Source organism: Xenia sp. Carnegie-2017, unplaced genomic scaffold (assembly GCF_021976095.1).
Source record: "Xenia sp. Carnegie-2017 unplaced genomic scaffold, XeniaSp_v1 HiC_scaffold_16, whole genome shotgun sequence".
NCBI lineage: Eukaryota > Metazoa > Cnidaria > Anthozoa > Malacalcyonacea > Xeniidae > Xenia > Xenia sp. Carnegie-2017.
Window position 1 is genome coordinate 14,741,414 of NW_025813469.1, and position 18,779 is coordinate 14,760,192.

Sequence of the window (18,779 nt, forward strand, 5' to 3'; positions counted from 1 at the left end):
CCAACAACTTAAACTGAAAGAACATATATATTTGATCTCGATTTACAATTTGAAATGAAAATTAGAAGCAGTCTTTTTGTTATGTGTTGTTTATACCGACAAATTTGTTTATACAAATTTTGTTTATGCCGAAACAAATTTTAGAATATTTTATAAAGGAGAGACATCATGAAACTAGTTCTTTCTAGTCCGCAATAGTAAATAGAAAAATTATCATATGTCAATTTCGATTTGGGGGAGTCGCACGGAGAGATGTCTTATCCAGCTGGAGAAACGTGCTCAGAACACGATTTTTTGAAGTACAGCGTGCAATTAAATATAAATTGTGTGTTGATACAATAGTTTTAAAAAACCCTGCTGTTTTATCAAATTTTGCATCTTTTCTTCACCACTTTTATTCATGGATCCTTGTTAAAAATTAGTTAACGAAGAAAACGTTACATCCATTTCCATGCCTTTGGATACTAATTGATTAGCCTGTCGAACAAACCTTGATTAACATAACAGACTACCTTTGCTAGAAAGATTTTAGAAAACTCTAGAACACTTTTTATTGTTTTGCCACCGATTTCAGTGATCAATATTCGATCGCCTATACAAGATTCTAAAATTACACATTGGTTAAAAATAACCAGCAGAAGTACAAATTTTGGTAAAAGCGACCAAATTTCATATGCTAATTTTAAAGCTATTCTTTAATTTAGTTAATAATGGCACTTCGGCCATCATCAAATTCAAAGCGGAATGAGAAAATATGATGTTTAATTTTATGTAGTGGAAGACAGTGGCGGAATGCTAAATGGTAAAGTGTTGATTGATAAATTCAGCAATATCAGATACAGACGATTGTACCACAAGAAATTATGCTTTTGAAAACTGAACTAGATACACAAGCAATTCAACGCCAACAGAATAGAATCCGGATCAAATTGATTCAAAATTACCACAAGAAATAATTTAATATCAGATGAATTCTACATGAATAGTCATAAGTTCATACTTTTTTATATGGCTGACAGTAATCATGAAATATAGGATTGCATTTTAAGCTACTTGTCCATTAATTTAATCAAACGAAATGATCAAGTTTGGATGTCCATATCAAAAACATGATCATAGCAATGCTAAATTGTAATTAGGAAAACATGACGACAATTGTCATCATTATGTGTGTATTTAGTAGAATACAGTGTTTGATATACAAATTAGGACAGGAAAAGAATGATATTGTAACTGGAAAAAGGTGTCAGATTTAGAAGAAAAATTTCAAGAGCAGGCAAAGCCAAGTCATCACCACAAAGGACTTGGGACCACTGGACCCTGAATTGACCCAAAGTACCAAATCTCCTGTATCAACGTTTGGAATTTTCCCATGAACCTTATGGGTCTCGGCATCAACGATGACGGCCTCGTTGGATTTCGATGCCACCGAAATGATCCATTTTCCGTTAATAAATAACTTTCGCGAACGACGTCGACGAGTTGTGTCTACTTCACCAACATCATTGATATATTTCACTGCATTATTGTTGTTGTCGGAAGCCAAATCCAAATCAATGACTGCCATTCTATTTGTGTTTTGAAAAGTCACGAATGCATTGTAGGAATCGGGATTTGTACTCTTGGGGTAAAAAACTACATCTGTTGCACCTTCAGCGTTGAAAGAAAGTTTAGGGTAATGCGTTACGTCCATTCCGGACAGAGCGAGTATGTTGACAGTACTGACGCCGTAACGATTGTATACCGAAACTATGAAACGACCATTTGGAGAAACGTGGGGATTTCCTGGAAATTGGAAGACTCGGGTTACTCTGTCAGTTGTTGGATCCATTTCAAGTGTTCGCATCTCGCGGCGATTCTGTCTGCAGTCGACGTAAACACGCTGATTATAAGTAGAGTAACCCATTCTCCAAGTGCCTGTACAGTTGTATGCTGAAAGATTCACGTATCCTGCGTACGATTTGTCTACCAAATTTACTTTATGTATTCCATCGTTTCCAAAATGAGAGACGTAGCCATATCGACCTTCCCACAACTTTTCATCTGCCAACATATCACCATGGGTCCATCCTAAAACGACATTGTAAAGATTTGTAAACACGTCAACACAGTATAGAGAACATACAGCAGGGCTATTCATTTAAATTTTTTGTGTAGCGCATCCCATTAAATGGTATTTTCCAACCAGTAGGAACAATGATGCGGTTAAAGGTGTAGAGCTGCCAGTAATCTAATTGAATGCATCGTCACGATTTACAGAAATGAAGACACAATGTAGATCGAAAGAGACATTTAGGATGACAGTTTAACACGATGCGTCTCCATGAAGTTGTATTAAGACACAATTTTCCTCACCTGGGGTAGTGTGAGCTCGTACAGCTTTGTGGGTAAGAATGCGCTTGTCCGTCTTGACGACGGCAAATGTAGAGAGAGTCCACGAGTGTACCCATATTTCATTGTACCAATGCACATCATACATGTATCTGGGGGTAGTATCCGTTGGAATTCTTTCTATGACTTTTTGTGTTTTCAAATCGATGATTTTTATTGCACTTCCATAATAATCTGAGCCATACATTTGTCCGTTGATGACTCTGGCATCAGTGAATCTACACGCGTTGCTAAGATAAAAAAAACACATTACAAACTATAGACAAGCATTAGCAGAAGTGTACCTGATAACCTAAAATAGGTACGCAACGCGTACATGCGGTGTGCAAGTAACTAAAGTAGAAATTTTAATTTCTGTGCAAATGAGAAGAAACTGATGAAGTTACGTGATGTTTTTCAGAAGAACCACAGTAAATGTAATAAACAGTCGCACCACTTTGCTTTGGCTCGGTTCTGTATATTTAAACAGATTACTGGTTTCAGTTGGCCACCTCATGACCAGACATCTATGATTTAACATCTTTGTGATATGCACTTTGTCAAAGGTAACAAAGGCCAATTATTGACGAAGGTAGTACATCTACTTTCTACATCTACTTTATATGCGAGTTCCCTGGTTTCGAAACTTTATTACGTAATATATCTTGTCGAATTGATATACCGTTGACCACAGCTTGCCACGAAAATCACACTCCAGACGTTAACATGACAGCAGTATGTTTTTTATGTGGCGTAATGTAGCCACATAATCACTGTGGTTTTATTTAGTTAGCATAAAATTTTAGCCGTGATTTACTTTCTACTCAACGACAAATGATATTGTATCACAATTAAGTGATGTCAACAATCAAACTAGTTCAGTAAAACATTGTCACAAAACAATAAGAATACTGTGTTTTTATTGTTTTTATTGTTCCATTGAGTCACCTGCATTTTTCAGGTTCATGAGACAATTGCTTAAATTGTCCAGCAAAGTGCGAAGATCATATCTTCATTTAACTGTGTTTTTATTGTTAATTATACTCTGCAGATACTGTTTTGTATTGGAGCTGAGCTAATAAAAGATTTTAATTTCATAAAGTTAATAAGTTTGACATGACCAACCTGCTTCCTCCTTTCACACAAAGTCCTGGTGTCGTTATGTTTGTTATTGTACCAACAAGTGTTCTGCTTTCTGGTTCGATGATGTGAATATGATCGCCAGCAAAGACGTAAAATGCATTGTAAGGTGACGGTGTTACTGCAGCATTGATGCTTGATTGAAGAACTGTGAAAAGGCATCGAAAAAATATAAAATGTAAGAACTATCTAATATTTCTTTAATTGCTTTAAAATATTTCTAATAACTATATTTTCCAATGACCTACTGTCAGAAAGAATACAGGCATAAATTAATGAAGAACATTTGCCCAAATGGAGGTTTCAACCAGATGGAAGTTTGTTCTTGACTAATCATTCATTTGTTTACATTTCTCTCTCTAAGCAAATAAGACCAAACACCAAAACAAGCAGCAAACTTTAGGAAATACAAAATTAAATAAATAAACAAATATCGACATTTAATTTTCTTGATATTCACGATGAAAAAACAACAGTTTTGAAACAGAGTCGATAATATTTCGTCTTTAATCTATGTTTGGAAATGTGCAAATTATTTTCAGTTCTTAAACGTAACTCCGGCTGCTTGTAAATCAACGAAACGTGAAATCATTTTGAAAAGCGAAAAAGAAACTCTTTATTAAGCACCATGATATATTCTGTACTGAATTTTAAATTGACGAAGATAAGATTCTGAAATTCTTACGTCATGAAGAAATAAAAGCAAGAATTCGGTATAAAACGTTGAAGCGACTTTTTCATATGTTAAATCGCACCGCTTACGACACATTTCATTACGTCATGACAACTAAAACGTCATATGAAAATATTCATGTTACAACTGCGTCATTAGCAGTTGGTGCAGGTGCAACATCAACATCAACTAATGCTAAAAAACCGCTTGGACAAGCACAACTATGATTCTAAATTGCTCATAAAAAGCTATTAAAATGTTGTGTACACAGAAGTGGACCGTTTATGGTATGAAAAGCTGGTTGCGTTCGAATTTAGCTCGAACTAAGCTGTACGAGTTGACTTTGCACTTGTTCTAATAACTTACCACAAAAAACCAAAAACGTCGACAGCGTGATTAAACGATACATTGTCTTTAATTATTTCACAAAGCTTTGATTTAAGTTAATAATCCAAATGTAACAAACCGTTTGACACCTTGCAAGATACTTTGGAATGTGAAACGTATCAAGTATGAGGCCACCTATATTACATTTGATTGCAACATAAAGAATTATTCATATTTTGAACCAATCAGCAATTTTGTTTACATTTTTCTTAAACCAATCAAATTGCTTAGCATTGAAAATTGATGAACAGGTGTTGATGAAAAGATTTATTTATAGTATTCTTACAATGTCCTCCCAAGATTTTTCTAGATGTCGTTGCACAGATTGTGTTTTTATTGGCTTAAAGTACTTTCTTATGAATTATATAAAGATTTTTTGTCTGTGTTGCGTTGAATGCAAAGAACTTTTACATGCAGTCTTTCATGACAGCGGTTGTTAATTTTCACGTCTTGATATATAAGCATTTTATATTTATGTACCCCGAGCAAGATTCTATGTACATTAAAACTGGAGTAAAAAAATGGCAATAAAGGGTTAAAATTAATAAAAGTTTACTATGAAATCGTCACGGTGGCAGATATTTTAAAAGGAGTATCTTTGAGTTCGCTCTAATCTGTAGAATGATTCGATGAATCGATTCAGCGGCGGATTCAGTGTACGTCAAAATAAATTATAACTCCTCAATTTTAAAATTCAAATTACATTCAGGAAAACAATATTGGTTTTTAATTTCTAAAGAATATAGTTTTACTAATGGTTTGCCTCTAAGGTTTTTAAAATGGAAATATACGCCAAAATGTGCTGCAGTAATGTATTTTGACGTACTCTGGATCCGCCACTGAATCGATTCGCTCCATTTTGTAGTCGTTTGTTCGTTTGATTTTTCTTTATTGACATTGCAGCAAACAAACGCGGTGCATAATGAAGTTGTGTTTGGAATTTGCCTCTTATCACAATTGAAAGTGAATGAAAATATCTCGTCAAAAAGATCGCTGAAATACCAAGTTATGCCAAAATTACAGGCAGCAATTCCATGACGATAGATACACTAGTTAATGCCCCAAATCACTGACCATATGTACAATATATACTGTAAATTAGTCCAAATCAATTACTTATAACTTCTTAGACGCAATGTTATCCACAATTCCAAATCAAATATAAATCAAACAATATTATTACAGCAATGGATAGTATAAAAGTTTTCTCCTTTTGTATTCGCGAATAATCTTTATCCTTCTCTTGGCAAGGAAACGTGGCAACAACGAACAAAATCGCGAAATCGTGTTATGCGCGTGTCTTTCAAGGCAGTGGTCCTTCATTTTATCTTTAGCGCCATCACCTAACAACCAGTGTTTGAAAGATTCAGAAAGCTTTGTGAAATTCACGCAACCTAAATGGGAGCAATGTTAATTTAACCTCAAGGCGTCGAAGCATTAGACCATAAAATGTAAATCAGATTGTTTAAAGTGTCATTTCAGCACAATTTGTCAAGTTTTGTACCCCCCACTTTGGTTTTATTCTGCGCAAGTATATTATTTGCCCACGTAAGGTTGATTTTTTTCAGGAGTAAATGTCTGTAGAATCAACTATTTTGTTTGGGAAATTGTTCCAATATTCCTTTCAAAGGACAAAGTTCGAATTGCACTTAGGTAAACATCGAATTCTGACATGTCATTGCATTTTGGAGAATAAGGCAACAAATCAATGTAAAGATGAATTCCTCTAAAGCAATAACTCGAATATATTCGTGTAAATGCATGTATAAACTTCATTTTTGTTCGCCCCCCTGCAATTCCTGCGATGAGGCATTTCATGCTATCTGATCTAATTAACCCCAAAAATTTAAACAAACTTCTGATTATTCCATATCAAAATCAATTTTCCTTTTCTTAGGTGTCTACTTGATATAATTTCTGATCATAGAACAGTTTTGTAAGTTAAATGAAAATGAACAAAATACCTTGCAGAACTACAAATCGAGATTTCGAAATGTTCAATTTCCTGAATTTCGTTTGTTTCAGTAGTTTGACAAGTCAAAAATCCAACAAGATGTATTTAAAAGAAAATTTGATATTTGCGTGCAGATGTAGGTTTTGCATCCAAGCTGTGCTAAAGTGTTTTGCGGGGGCTGTCATCAAAAGCGCGGCTCTTGGGAGTTGGTGAGTCGGTAAATGTATATATACTGGACAATATATTGAGACATGGAAAGGAAGACTTTATTTAATTAGTGCTTGAACTTATTTTGCAGAAATTTCCAGTTAATGGTGAATATCTATTAGAACCCTTTAAGCTACTTTCGTATGAGCAAGTCTTCTGACGAGCAATGCAGATTACATGGTTGATGCACATGAGCAAATGCAACATCAACTAATGGGAAAAAACTGTTTGGAAGAACTATACTTCTTTATCCGCATACATAAGCTATTAAAATGTTAAACGGTGGCCACCCAAATGGATAGTAAACGATAGAAAAGGATGAAATGAAAATTTTCAATACTTGCGTGCGTTCAAGTTGAGCTCAAACAGTGCAGAATGAGCGTCTCCTTTGATATGAAGATTCTTTAAATTGCTTGTCTAAGTTTAAACTTAAAATAGAAATCAAAACTGCGAGAAAAGGATCCATCGACTTCTATAAATGCGACCAGTCTTGATGTGAAATATTTTTGAATGATTAAAATAGAAAGAGAGCTTTAACATCCTGTAAGACAATATAAATTCCGTTTCGCCGCTTGTCGACGTGTCTCGAATTGCGAAATGTTACAAAGAAAATCACCTGTTGCTTAGGTTCATAATAGCAAAAATGTTCTCTCCATATAAATAGCCACATCACTGGACCTTTTATAAATAAACTGCTAATAATTTGTAGGTTTTAGGTTGATACGATAGATATTTCATTTGATGTACTTTGAAGTTGGTTGATGAGTATGCAGACAATACAAAGTTATACTTGCATATTTACATGATGTGGCAATTTGTAGGTCAGGTTCATACCATAAATATAGGTTTTAATTGTTTAAGGCTTTCATATATGGCTGTGCAAATATTCCATATAGACTAATTTTAGCATTACAAATGATATTGCTTCGCTTGTCTGCATTTTCTACAAAGGTAGAAATTTTTAGTTAAATGATTTTGGTTCACATTCTCCCAGAAAGAAGACTTCTTTAACATTGCAACAGACAAATAGGTTACATTATAATGTTGTGCTTGGGAATTTTATTTTAATGATTAAAAATGAAAACGCCTCTACAAACCTTAGATAAAATGTGTTTCACCAGTAAGTAATAGGCAGTACCGTGGCATGCTAGCTTTTGCCCTATATGACTGACGACCTGACGACGTAAATTTCGTATGATATGATCGGCTTGGAGTTGAAAATTTGAACAAAAATCTTATTTGTCAATGACAACATTCCTTCTTCTTAGGTGTCTGTTCGATAAAACTTATCATTATAGAATGGTCTTATAAGTTAGTTTAAGGTAAAACGGATATAGACTGGGAGTCCGAATTTGCTTGACTTGTGCATCTAAATATGCTTAAATGTTTTGCGGGGGTTGTCAACAGGAGCGCGGCTCGTCGGTATTCAGTGAAACGTTAAAAGAAATTGAGATATAGAAAGGAAACACTCTATTAAACGCCACCCTCAGTATTAATTTTAAAATTCATTTCAAATTTATAAACTGCTGTCCGCTAAATTCCTGGTCTATGTTGTAGAAGAATGAAATGAATTTTATTGTCGACATCTACGGACCTGTTGTGACCATTGTCTTGACTGACAAAGTCTGAAAATTCTTTTTGTGCCTTGCGTTTTCCTGCAATCTTCAGGCAGTACTACAATTTGAATCATAGATTACGTCATGTATATGAAATACATGTCACAGTCTGAAAAATCGTTGCTTTTTTATTTTTTCGTCTGTTAACAAAACGGTTTCTACAGGGATAAAACTCAATAAGCGTTCCAGAATTTACCTATTTCTCTAATTTTTAATAATCTTTTCCGCAATAAAAAGTTGCAGATGTAGTTAGCGCGAATATAAAGTATAGGCTGTTATTTTTGTTATTTTTTTTTAATTTTTTTAAGTTAATTTACAATAAGACGTCTCTGAACGTCTACAAAACAAACCTTCCTATATTCTGAAGAAGGCTCGAAGCAGACTCGAGTCGAAAACTCGATGAAATTATTTATGAAAGCTCTTCAAAAGCCCTCCCCTCAAAACGTCGTCCATCTTCGTGCGTCCATACTTTAAACCAGCATATTCAGCAGACATACAGACTTCAGACTTTAAGGACGCTTAGAATTGGATGATTAATTTCATGCGATGAAAATCAGTAGTGATATGCATTTAAAAATGATATGCATTTTCAAATCCCTTTGGAATCCATTATTCTCAACGGATTATAACATGCGTATATGAATAGGAGCCTCCTCCCCAATTATCGATCTTCCCATGTCCATAGCCACAAGAAATGATCGAAAATATTGAAGTCTGAAACTATAAAGAGTGGAAACTGTTTAATATGACGGAGAGAATTTATATAGCAACAGGCAATATTAACAACTCATATAAATGTATCAATATTTTAACAAGTTCGAATGTCCATTTCAAAAACATGAATGTTAAATGCTAAATCCTGAGTGCAAAATGCTTGTTAGAATTATAAGTAATAAAAGACTTTACAGATTTACAACGTTATATTAAAACAATCGTGTTTTACTCGAATACGGTGCTTTACAAACGAATTATAACATGCGGCTAAAAAGCCATTGTAATGGGAAAAGGTTCAAATTTTAAAAGAAAAATTTCAAGAACAAGCAAAACCAAATCATTACCACGAAGGACTTAAGACCACTTGTTCCGGAATTAGGATCAGGGACCCATAGAGCATAATCTCCTTTATCGATGTTAGGAATTTTCCCATGAATCTTTTGGGTCTCAGCATTAACAATGACCGTAGTGTTTGACTGAGAAGCGGCCGAAATAATCCATTTTCCATGCATAAACATCTTTCGAGAACGAAGAAAACGAGTCGTGTCCGCATAATCAACATCAGTGATGTATCTTACAGCATTGTCGTCTCTTCTCGAGGCCAAATCCAGATCAACCACAGCCATTCTATTTGTGTACTGAAGAGTGGCGAATACATAATAGGAATTTGGATTTTCACGCTTTGGGTAAAAAACTACATCTGTCAAACCTCCAGGAATAGCATGTTCAGGGTAACGGTTAACCGTCGTTCCAGATATGGCTATTATGTTCATAACACTGACGTCTCGTCCATTTCGATAAATCGAAACGATGAAATGACCATTTGGAGATGCGTAGGGATATCCACGAAATGGAAAGACTCTTGTCACTCTGTCAGTTGAAGGGTCGAATTCGAGTGTCTTCGATTCTCGGCGATTTTGCCTGCAGTCAACGTAAATACGGTTATTATGAGGAGAGAAAGCCATTCTCCATGTGCCTGTGCAGCCATAACCCGAGAAGTTAAGGAATTTGACGTATGTTTTGTCATCCAAATTCACTTTGTGCATTCCTTCGTTCGTTGTGTGAGTAACATAACCATAGCGACCTCCTAACAATTTCTCATGGGCGATCATATCACCGTGGGTCCATCCTAAAAGGACATTTGAAAATGCTCAGGAAATATTCTGGACTATTTATATTTGAACACTTACGTTTACAATGTGTACATCAACAGATTGTTGGCATATTAAGTTTTTAAAGTGACGAGGGTCATGTCGACAATAGCTGCTTGGCAACACGTCACACTTTCTAAAAACCACAATTTACTCTTACCTGGTGAAATGTGAGCTTTTATAGCTGTGTGAGTCCGTTTGCGTTCATCTGTATCGATGACGTCAAGTGTGGACAGAGTCCAGGAGTGAATCCAGGTCTCTTTGCGCCATCGCTGATCATACATACCCACTGGATTGGCATCGGTTTTAATGCTTTCGATAAGTTTTCTTGTCTTTACTTCAAACACTCTAACGGCGTTTCCGAAATAATCCAAAGCGTACATATGCTTACCAACAATATGTGCACCGCTGAACCAACACTCTCCACTAAAAACGAACGCACAAAAACATTTCAAAGGCATGGTTGAAAGTAAGAATCGCATTCTACGTTAACATGGCAACAATGTGACGTCAATTGTAGCCTTAACATTACTCTTTCTATATATGTTAACATCAATTGCAATGTTGCAATGCATCTGCTGTGGCAGCTATATTTTTAAGTACTGTGTTATTGTCGCAGCTGGTAGCAGCTCAATCAGTTTCAACTTAGACTAACCTTGAAAATCCGGGACCTCCTTTTGCACAAAATCCTGGTGACGTCGTATGGGTTATACTATCAATCATTGTTTTGGTTTCTGGATCAATGATATATATATAGTTGCCGCCAAATACATAAAACACGTTGTAGGGTGACGGTACTCGAGCAGCATTGGTGCTTCCCTGAAAAGCTGTGACAATACCTCAAATAGTGGAAAAAAGAAAAAAACATTTAAATATTCCCGTGATCTGCTTTCAAATAAAAATACACAAACAAATAAGCTATTGTCATCATAACAAAGTTATTTATAGATAGAACTTAAAATAGCCAATAGTCGTTCTACGTCTCGAGAATTAATAATGAACGAACTGCATTCATCGAACTGGATCTCCACTTCTTCTGTTAAATATAGAAAGTTGAAGTAGTTTGGGATAAGAGATCTTTTAAATGGAGCTCTATATCTGCTTACATCACGTATTATCAAAAACATATGAAAATATTTTTGTTTGAACAGTTAATAATTTATTGTGAAAACATTATAAGCATTTGCGAAGTAACCCAACCGCCACGTTGGCCAATTTTATGTAAACAGTCCTTCATGCACGTCAATAAAAAGATTCCGGCTCGCAACATCAATGTCAATTGATGGTTAGGAAATCGCTTGGACAAGCAGAGCCATAATTCTTTATGTACAAAGAACACCTATGTCAACTTTAGTCTCAAATGTGGCGAGTTGATAATACAGCGAGATGACATAAAGCAATGCACCATTTGCTTGCGTTCGAGTTGAGCGTCAACTAATATAAGTTAACTTTGCGCATGTTCTGGTTTGACCAACTTACAACTTACCGCAAAAAATTAAAAATTTCAACGCGACGAAACGATCCATTGCCTTAAGGTGATGCAAAGAGCTTTGATTCGAGATAATTAACAGTCCGAATGCAAAATTCCTTTTACACTTCGTTCAACACTTAAAATTGGGATATGTGTAAAGAATGATACCGCTTATATTGCTTTCGGTTACGAAATCACAGGAAACCACTTTTGGACCAATCATTTTTCGCGTTTACATTTTGCCTATGAGCCAACCAGGTAGCGGTGAACAAAATTTTATGATTTTTCTTTAAAATGTGACAATTACACGTGAGAATTACACATTGTGATCATTTGAATTTTAAATAAGCTAAGACTTTTGAATATAGCAAAAAGGATGCAACAACGTTGAATTGAGTTTGGATGCACAAAAAGTGCAATGGCGAATTCCAAAATGCTGAAGTTAAATACTGAAATATCGTAAATGAAAAGAGCCTTGGCGGTTTCTTGTGTACTTTTTATCATTTGATGATTCTAGTAGAATGATATGCTGTAATCATCTCTACTTTATTCTGTAGCCACCTAATTTATTGTCAGGTTACTCACATGAACGCGCTTTGTACCTATTTCTTATCGTTGTGTTCCACATCACTTTTCTATAAAATATGCTACCTCAGAAGCGAGCCTTGAGTGAGCGAGCAAGGCAGCATAGCTAAACTTAAAAGGCAAAAGGATCACAGGCTGTGAATCACTGTGAATTTTCCATAAACCATATGTTTTGATTGTATTGTTTTCAATGTTTTCCATTGCCTATTTTGGCTCATTCCCTGTATTGAAAAATACATTTTTGAACTTTTATATGTCTATTTTAATCAGAGGTTACTTATTACAAAGAGCTTTGTTCTACTCTGCAATTGTTGCCAACTATGTTGCTAACAAAAGTTGCTGACGGACTATTTAAAAAAACCATGCACTGTTTACATATTTTCATGATTTATAGTATTAAGGCATTATTTAAAATCGTGGCCAGAGATTTGCCAGGCGGAAAGCGAATTTTCAATATGAACATGATAGCCCAACATAAGACTTTTAAAAAAGCCATCACAGTAATAAAATAGATAAGGATTTATTAATAAGGATTTAAGGTTAAAGACGAAACGTTATTAATAAATCCTTATCTATTTTATTACTGTGATGGCTTTTTTAAAAGCATTATGTTGGGCTATTTATGTTCATATTGAAAATTAAGGCATTAAGTGTCGAATAATTCAAATTAAAGAATACGAATCAAAAATGTCAATAAAGTTTGCAGAACTTTGTCTGTCTCATAACTCAGAAATATGATACAAGATGTATTTAAGACAGACTTCAACATCTACTTGAAAATATTGACTGCAGGGTCCAAATTCCCGTGGTTTTTGCATCTAAGCTATGCTAAATTGTTTTGCGGGGGCTGTCATCACGAGTGCGGCTCCACGGAGTTAGTTAATTGTGAAATAATTTTGAAATATGGAAAGAAACACTTTATTTACTAAACGCCAGAACTTTTCCTGTACAAATTTTCCTGTCAAAATGAAGTACAGTCTTTGAAGTACAGTCTTTGAAGTCCTTGAAGTACAGTGACTAATTTGAAATTTGCATATCTACCGTGAATTTTGATGATCCTTATGCTCGAGTTCCCGGACTACGTGCCCTCTCCAGGCATACGTTACTTGATGTTCCTCCATGGTTCCAAAAGTAATTTTTAAGTAGAGCATTACGTTAATTTCTGCGGCGTTGGTGTCGATCAAATCTCCATCGTACAATCCTTATTGTTCATGATAGAAGAAAATTGTACAAAAAAAACTTTAAATTCTTCTGTGAAAATAAATTTTCAATTCTTTGTTTGGTACAAGCTATCCAAAGAACTCGATATTTGAAGAAAATATATATGCCCCCATATCGTTTTTCTCCCAAATGCATTGCCGAAGAATGTGCTTGTTACTACTTCATTACAATTTACCGTAAATTTGAAAAATGATTATTATAATTGATGCAAGGGTAGGATCTTCATTATTGCTACAAACAATGATAACGACTTATTTCAATATGGCAATTAGAAATAATATGCGGGCAATATGAATTAATTTTTTTGCTTGTTCACATTCATTAAAGCGAATTAAAAATTCGTTAATTGATCCAATTGGTCGAGAAAAAATAATTGATACATTTTTATATAAAGTAGTACAATTTATTGAATAAAATTATTGTTTTAGAGTAAAAATGTTGAAATACGAATACCAAGCTTGCATGTTCAATAAACACAGAAACACTAAAATGACGGATGTTTCATTATACAAAATAAAACATTTTTGACAGAATTGCAAACTTATAAACAATAGTCGTTTACTCGCATACAGTGCTTTGGCGACGAATTGAGATGCGACAAAAACCATTGCAACAGGTATAAAAGTTTCACATTTTAAAAGAAAAATTTCAAGAACAAACAAAGCCAAATCATCACCAAGAAGGACCTAGGACCACTTGGTCCTGAATTATGAACCCAAATAGCTTCATCTCCGTGATCAATATTTACAATCTTCCCATGAACCTTTTGGGTCTCAGCATTAACGATGACAGCTGTGTTCGTTCTCGACGCGGCCGAAATGATCCATTTTCCGTTTATGAACAACTTTCGCGAACGACGGAAACGAGTCGTGTCCGCAAAATCAACGTCATTGATGTATTTCAAAGCATTGTTGTCTCTTTGCGAAGCCAACTCCAAATCAATGACCGCCATCCTATTTGTGTTTTGAAGTGCCATGAATACATAATAAGAATCGGGATTTGTACTTTTGGGATAAAAAACTGCGTCTGTTACACCTCCTGGGACATCACGTTGATGGTATATCTTGCTATGTTGTCCAGACAGATCGATTATGTTGACTCGACTGATGTCTCCACTGCGATAAAGTGTGACAATATAATGACCATTTGGGGAGGCGTATGGTTGACCAGGAAATGGAAAGATTGATGTTACTTTGTCAGTGGAAGGGTCGAGTTCCAGTATTGACTTCTGATAGCGACCGAATCTGCATTCGACGTAAATACGATGATTAACTGGCGAGAAGGCCATTCTCCATGTACCTGTGCAGCCATGTCCTGTGAAATTGAGGAATTTGACGTATGTTTTGTCAACCAAATTCACCTTGTGCATTCCCGTGTTGGTTATGTGAGTGACGTAACCATAGTGACCTTCCAACAATTTTTCATGGGCCATCATATCACCGTGGGTCCATCCTAAAAAGACATTATTAATCACATAATGCTTTGTTATAAGTGATGTTATATTTAGGTATCATTTCCATCTCACGAAAATTTCTCCATTGTAACATTGTTGCACTTGCGTTGTTTTGTTCTACAAACGAAAACATACGCATCACATGCAAGTGTTACGCAGGTCTTAAGGAGTGCTGCTGTTGTAGTTTCGATGTAAGAAATTTTAGTGTCGTGTAGCTGACTTTCATGTTTGTCCAATCAAGAAGCAGGCGATAACTTGGTAAACGAGAGAGTCAAAACATAGGAAAGTTAACTATGAATTGTATTACATCATTCATCAACTTTATGAAGATCAATGTATGTTCTAGAAGCGTTTCATAATCATGCTTATCATAAGGTGAAATGGGCAAAAGATTTCGAAAATGAAGAGGCATTTTAGATCACATAAATCAGAATGGACCAAATTGAAGACATCTTGCACTTCCCATATGTACTTTCCAAAACGACAACTTTTTCTTACCCGGGTCGACGTGGGCTTTTATAGCTTTATGGGTACGAATGCCCACATCCGTCTTGATGACGTCAAGTGTAGATTTACTCCACGAGTGGACCCAGGCTTCCCGCAGCCAACGCAGATCATACACACCAACCGGCAATGCATCTGTTTTAATGGTGTTCTTTAACTGTCGTGTCTTCGCCTCAATTACTTTAACTGCACCTCCAAAATAATCCAAGGCGTAAACATGTCCGTCGATGACCTGCGCACCACTAAACCAGCACTCGTTGCTGAAAACACATAAAAAAACATAGAAAGAAAGAAATGAAACGCAGATATATGTTTTTAAGTGGCGTCTTGCAGCTATAAAATCACTGTGATTTACTGTCTAAAGTAAGATACATGATATTTTATCTGTAAACTATCAAACTGTATAAAACACTGTCTCTATTGTGTTTGTATCATTAGGATACTATCGAACACCGTATTTTATATCGCAGCTAGTAAATGATTTTAAGTTTATCAACGAAGAAGAAGTTTGAAAGAAGACTTACATCGAGACTCGGTTTGAACCCTTTGTACAAATTCCTGGTGACGAAACATTGCTTATTGTATCAATCAACCTTCTGCTTTCCGGTTCAATGATATAAATAAAATCACCGCCAAATACATAAAACACGTTATAGGGTGACTGTACTGCAGCAGCATTGGTGCTTCCAGGAAAAACTGTGGAAAGACCTAACACAAAGAAAAATATAAAATATCAAGAATCCTTTAAGTATTGATGCATATAAAGTTACTGTAACAATAACACATTATTGATTTGTGTAAGAGTAACTGATGCATAGTCGTTCTGTGTTTTAAGACATACTAAGTAACGAGTTACGAAAGTAGAATTTACAGAGTGTCTTTTTAAGGTAGAATTTTATTCTCGACAAGTTAGAGGTCCGTTTTCATTTAGACCAATGGGACTGTGTATTGCAGACGGAGTTTTGACTTTAGTAAATATTCTCATTGACTAGTTCATCCATAGAGAATGAAATGCTGCCTGTAGTCAGTTAATCGCTAGATCCTCGTATTCTGATGACAACAAATACTGAATGAATACACCATACTTTTACGTTCAGGCAACGTTTTAATTTCTCAAGTGTGAGTTTGAATAATTCTGTAAACATCAAAACAGACAAAACAAAAGTTCATTTTGTTAAGTCTGTCCTTAAAAATTGTACAAAATAATTATATAGCAGTCTCTGCAGAAATTACTAATTACTTCATGACAAAATCAAGTTATTTCTAGCATTATTGTCGAATAATTTAAGTTAAGACTATGAATTGAAAATCTCGTTTAAATTTGCAGAAATTTTTTCATATAATATAGCAGAGAGCATCACTGATTTAAATCTTGTTGACACGATATATGCAATGAAATGTATTTGAGACAGGGAGAGTTCATTATCTAAAAAAATTGCTAGAGGGTTTTGGCAGGGGGTCCAAACCCACTAGGCTTTAGAGCGTGCAAAACTATTTAAATAATTTTCATGGTTGTTAAATACACTAATTAGACACGAAATTATGCTGAATAATGAAAAGATATACCTTATCAAGCACAATGATGCCTTTCAAATTGATAAAGATAAACCATCATTTATTCACACTTAGAAGCGATACTTTCGTAAAACGTTTATGTAAATTTGTCAGATTTTAAATCATACATCTCATATCACATTTATCTTATAAACGTCATAGCAGAAAAATTTCGCATAAAAATATTGTAGTTTGAACTGCTTAGAATTTATGGGGAAACATTATAAGCATTTCCAAAATTGTTTAACAGTCGGTGCAGGTACGCAACAGCAACATCAACCAATTTAAAGAGACCGTCTTGACGAGTACAACTACAACTCTTTGTGCACATAGAATAGCTATTAAAATGTTAAACTTTGTTCACGTAGATGGTTAACTCACGATGTAGCAAGGTATCAAGGAACTTTAAAGCAGCTTAATTAACTGTACGGGTTGACTTTGTACCTGAAACTGGAACTTACCGCAAAAATAAAACTTTAACGCGACGCAACGATCCATTGTCTTCACAAAACTCCGATGTGACAATCAGCTCTCCAAATGTAACATTTACACCTCGAAAGACTCTTCAAAGTGTGGCACGTATCAAAAATGACACATTTTTTCGGTTGCGACATAACAGCCTTTCTATTGCGGACCAATCAGTAACTTTGCTTACTGTTTGCACATGAGCCAATCAGGTAGCGTGGAACTCAAAATTGATTAAACTTCACAGGAGTTTATACAAAATGATCTCCGAGACCAAATTTTTAAGATACCTCTTGATAATGTGAGAATCCCACGTGACATTACATTAGATGATTCGTAAGAGGGTTGCTTAAACGGTGTCAAAACAACGATGTTCTAGAACTCGCTATAACTGTTTTGCCGAGATGTCATTTGCTTCAAAAGCTGGCATTCGGGCTTCCGTATGGAATTTCAAATTGCTCGAAGGTTTTTAACCATCTTATAATTGAAGCTGTTAAATAAAAGATATATAGGTTAGGTTTGAAACAATTTTCACTCGTTCTGGTTTTGACGCTTTCTCAATATTTTGTTTGGTATTTGATCATTGGAAAAATCAAATGGGCCTCGTGTAGTCATCAATACCAACAGTCCTTCTCAGGACTTTACTAACCTGGATGATCTACATCTACAAACATGTTACGATACTCCCGGGTTCAAACCATTTACTTTATAGTCTACATATATTATTCACTTTATCCATAAGTATCGATAGACAAGTGTACGCAAAATGACACTTCAATTGCCAATAATTCAAAGTGATGTAAATTTCCCGTTCATACAATGTTGGTTCACCTGTATATATAATGTGTGTTATAATGCTGTGATTGAGGTTTGTTTGGTATAGCCCAGGAACATGAAAGCGTTTCACCAAGGCAGGAGCTCTATCACGATAAGTACTCCAGTTAATCAGTTAATAGTTCAAAGACTGACGTTTTATGTTTGTAAATGTAGATTGTCCAGGTCAAAATGACTCTGAAGATGACAACCGCTAAGGTTGTCGAAACGCCAGTCTACAACAACAAAATCAGTCCTTCTAAGGACTATACCAACCTGGACGATCTACATTTACAAACATGTAACGATACTCCCGAGTCCAAACCGTTTACTTTATGACCGACGTTTTATGATGTAGAATTGATCAATTAGTACAAATATATATTCAAGGATGGCAACGGATAATGTTATAGTTATAGCTTCTGTACTTTACATTTGACCAGGAAATGGGACAGCTTCGAATGTAATCGTCAAGAAATGTCGTGCAAATATTTCATTCCA

General features: G+C 35.2%; 3 protein-coding genes and 1 long non-coding RNA gene across 4 annotated transcripts; 1 reads left to right on the forward strand and 3 right to left on the reverse strand.

The window, feature by feature from the left end:
- Positions 1–940: 940 nt before the first annotated feature.
- Positions 941–4,664, reverse strand: LOC124437291 (follistatin-related protein 5-like). The gene is made up of 4 exons (XM_046987281.1): positions 4,550–4,664; positions 3,496–3,658; positions 2,356–2,621; positions 941–2,070 (listed from the first exon to the last, which is right to left on the reverse strand). Exons 1-4 carry the CDS (start codon positions 4,590–4,592, stop codon positions 1,253–1,255), a joined length of 1,290 nt encoding a protein of 429 aa, XP_046843237.1. The 5' UTR covers positions 4,593–4,664; the 3' UTR covers positions 941–1,252.
- On the forward strand, positions 2,617–3,790 carry LOC124437292. Its single transcript, XR_006945635.1, has 2 exons — positions 2,617–2,962; positions 3,422–3,790. It is a non-coding gene; the product is annotated as an uncharacterized LOC124437292 (long non-coding RNA).
- A 4,422-nt stretch (positions 4,665–9,086) lies between the features above and the next one.
- LOC124436790 (follistatin-related protein 5-like) lies at positions 9,087–11,834 on the reverse strand. The gene is made up of 4 exons (XM_046986761.1): positions 11,699–11,834; positions 10,868–11,051; positions 10,373–10,638; positions 9,087–10,190 (listed from the first exon to the last, which is right to left on the reverse strand). The coding sequence occupies exons 1-4, from the start codon at positions 11,736–11,738 to the stop codon at positions 9,364–9,366; spliced, it is 1,317 nt and encodes a 438-aa protein (XP_046842717.1). The 5' UTR covers positions 11,739–11,834; the 3' UTR covers positions 9,087–9,363.
- Positions 11,835–13,870: 2,036 nt separating this feature from the next.
- LOC124436791 (follistatin-related protein 5-like) lies at positions 13,871–17,611 on the reverse strand. Its single transcript, XM_046986762.1, has 4 exons — positions 17,462–17,611; positions 15,971–16,154; positions 15,441–15,706; positions 13,871–14,941 (listed from the first exon to the last, which is right to left on the reverse strand). Exons 1-4 carry the CDS (start codon positions 17,496–17,498, stop codon positions 14,124–14,126), a joined length of 1,305 nt encoding a protein of 434 aa, XP_046842718.1. The 5' UTR covers positions 17,499–17,611; the 3' UTR covers positions 13,871–14,123.
- Between the last annotated feature and the right edge of the window lie 1,168 nt (positions 17,612–18,779).

What these genes read in the sequence shown, in the direction of transcription:
- LOC124437291 (XM_046987281.1), bottom strand. Translation starts at nt 4,592, where the DNA reads ATGTATCGTTTAATCACGCTGTCGACGTTTTTGGTTTTTTGTG. An exon ending in GACGTTTTTGGTTTTTTGTG is followed by an intron (nt 3,659 to 4,549) that starts GTAAGTTATTAG and finishes GCCTTTTCACAG; the next exon opens with TTCTTCAATCAAGCATCAAT. An exon ending in TGTGTGAAAGGAGGAAGCAG is followed by an intron (nt 2,622 to 3,495) that starts GTTGGTCATGTC and finishes TTTTTATCTTAG; the next exon opens with CAACGCGTGTAGATTCACTG.
- LOC124436790 (XM_046986761.1), bottom strand. Translation starts at nt 11,738, where the DNA reads ATGGATCGTTTCGTCGCGTTGAAATTTTTAATTTTTTGCG. An exon ending in GAAATTTTTAATTTTTTGCG is followed by an intron (nt 11,052 to 11,698) that starts GTAAGTTGTAAG and finishes CCACTATTTGAG; the next exon opens with GTATTGTCACAGCTTTTCAG. An exon ending in AAAAGCTCACATTTCACCAG is followed by an intron (nt 10,191 to 10,372) that starts GTAAGAGTAAAT and finishes ATGTCCTTTTAG; the next exon opens with GATGGACCCACGGTGATATG.
- LOC124436791 (XM_046986762.1), bottom strand. Translation starts at nt 17,498, where the DNA reads ATGGATCGTTGCGTCGCGTTAAAGTTTTATTTTTGCG. An exon ending in GGTTCAAACCGAGTCTCGAT is followed by an intron (nt 15,707 to 15,970) that starts GTAAGTCTTCTT and finishes ATGTGTTTTCAG; the next exon opens with CAACGAGTGCTGGTTTAGTG. An exon ending in AAAAGCCCACGTCGACCCGG is followed by an intron (nt 14,942 to 15,440) that starts GTAAGAAAAAGT and finishes ATGTCTTTTTAG; the next exon opens with GATGGACCCACGGTGATATG.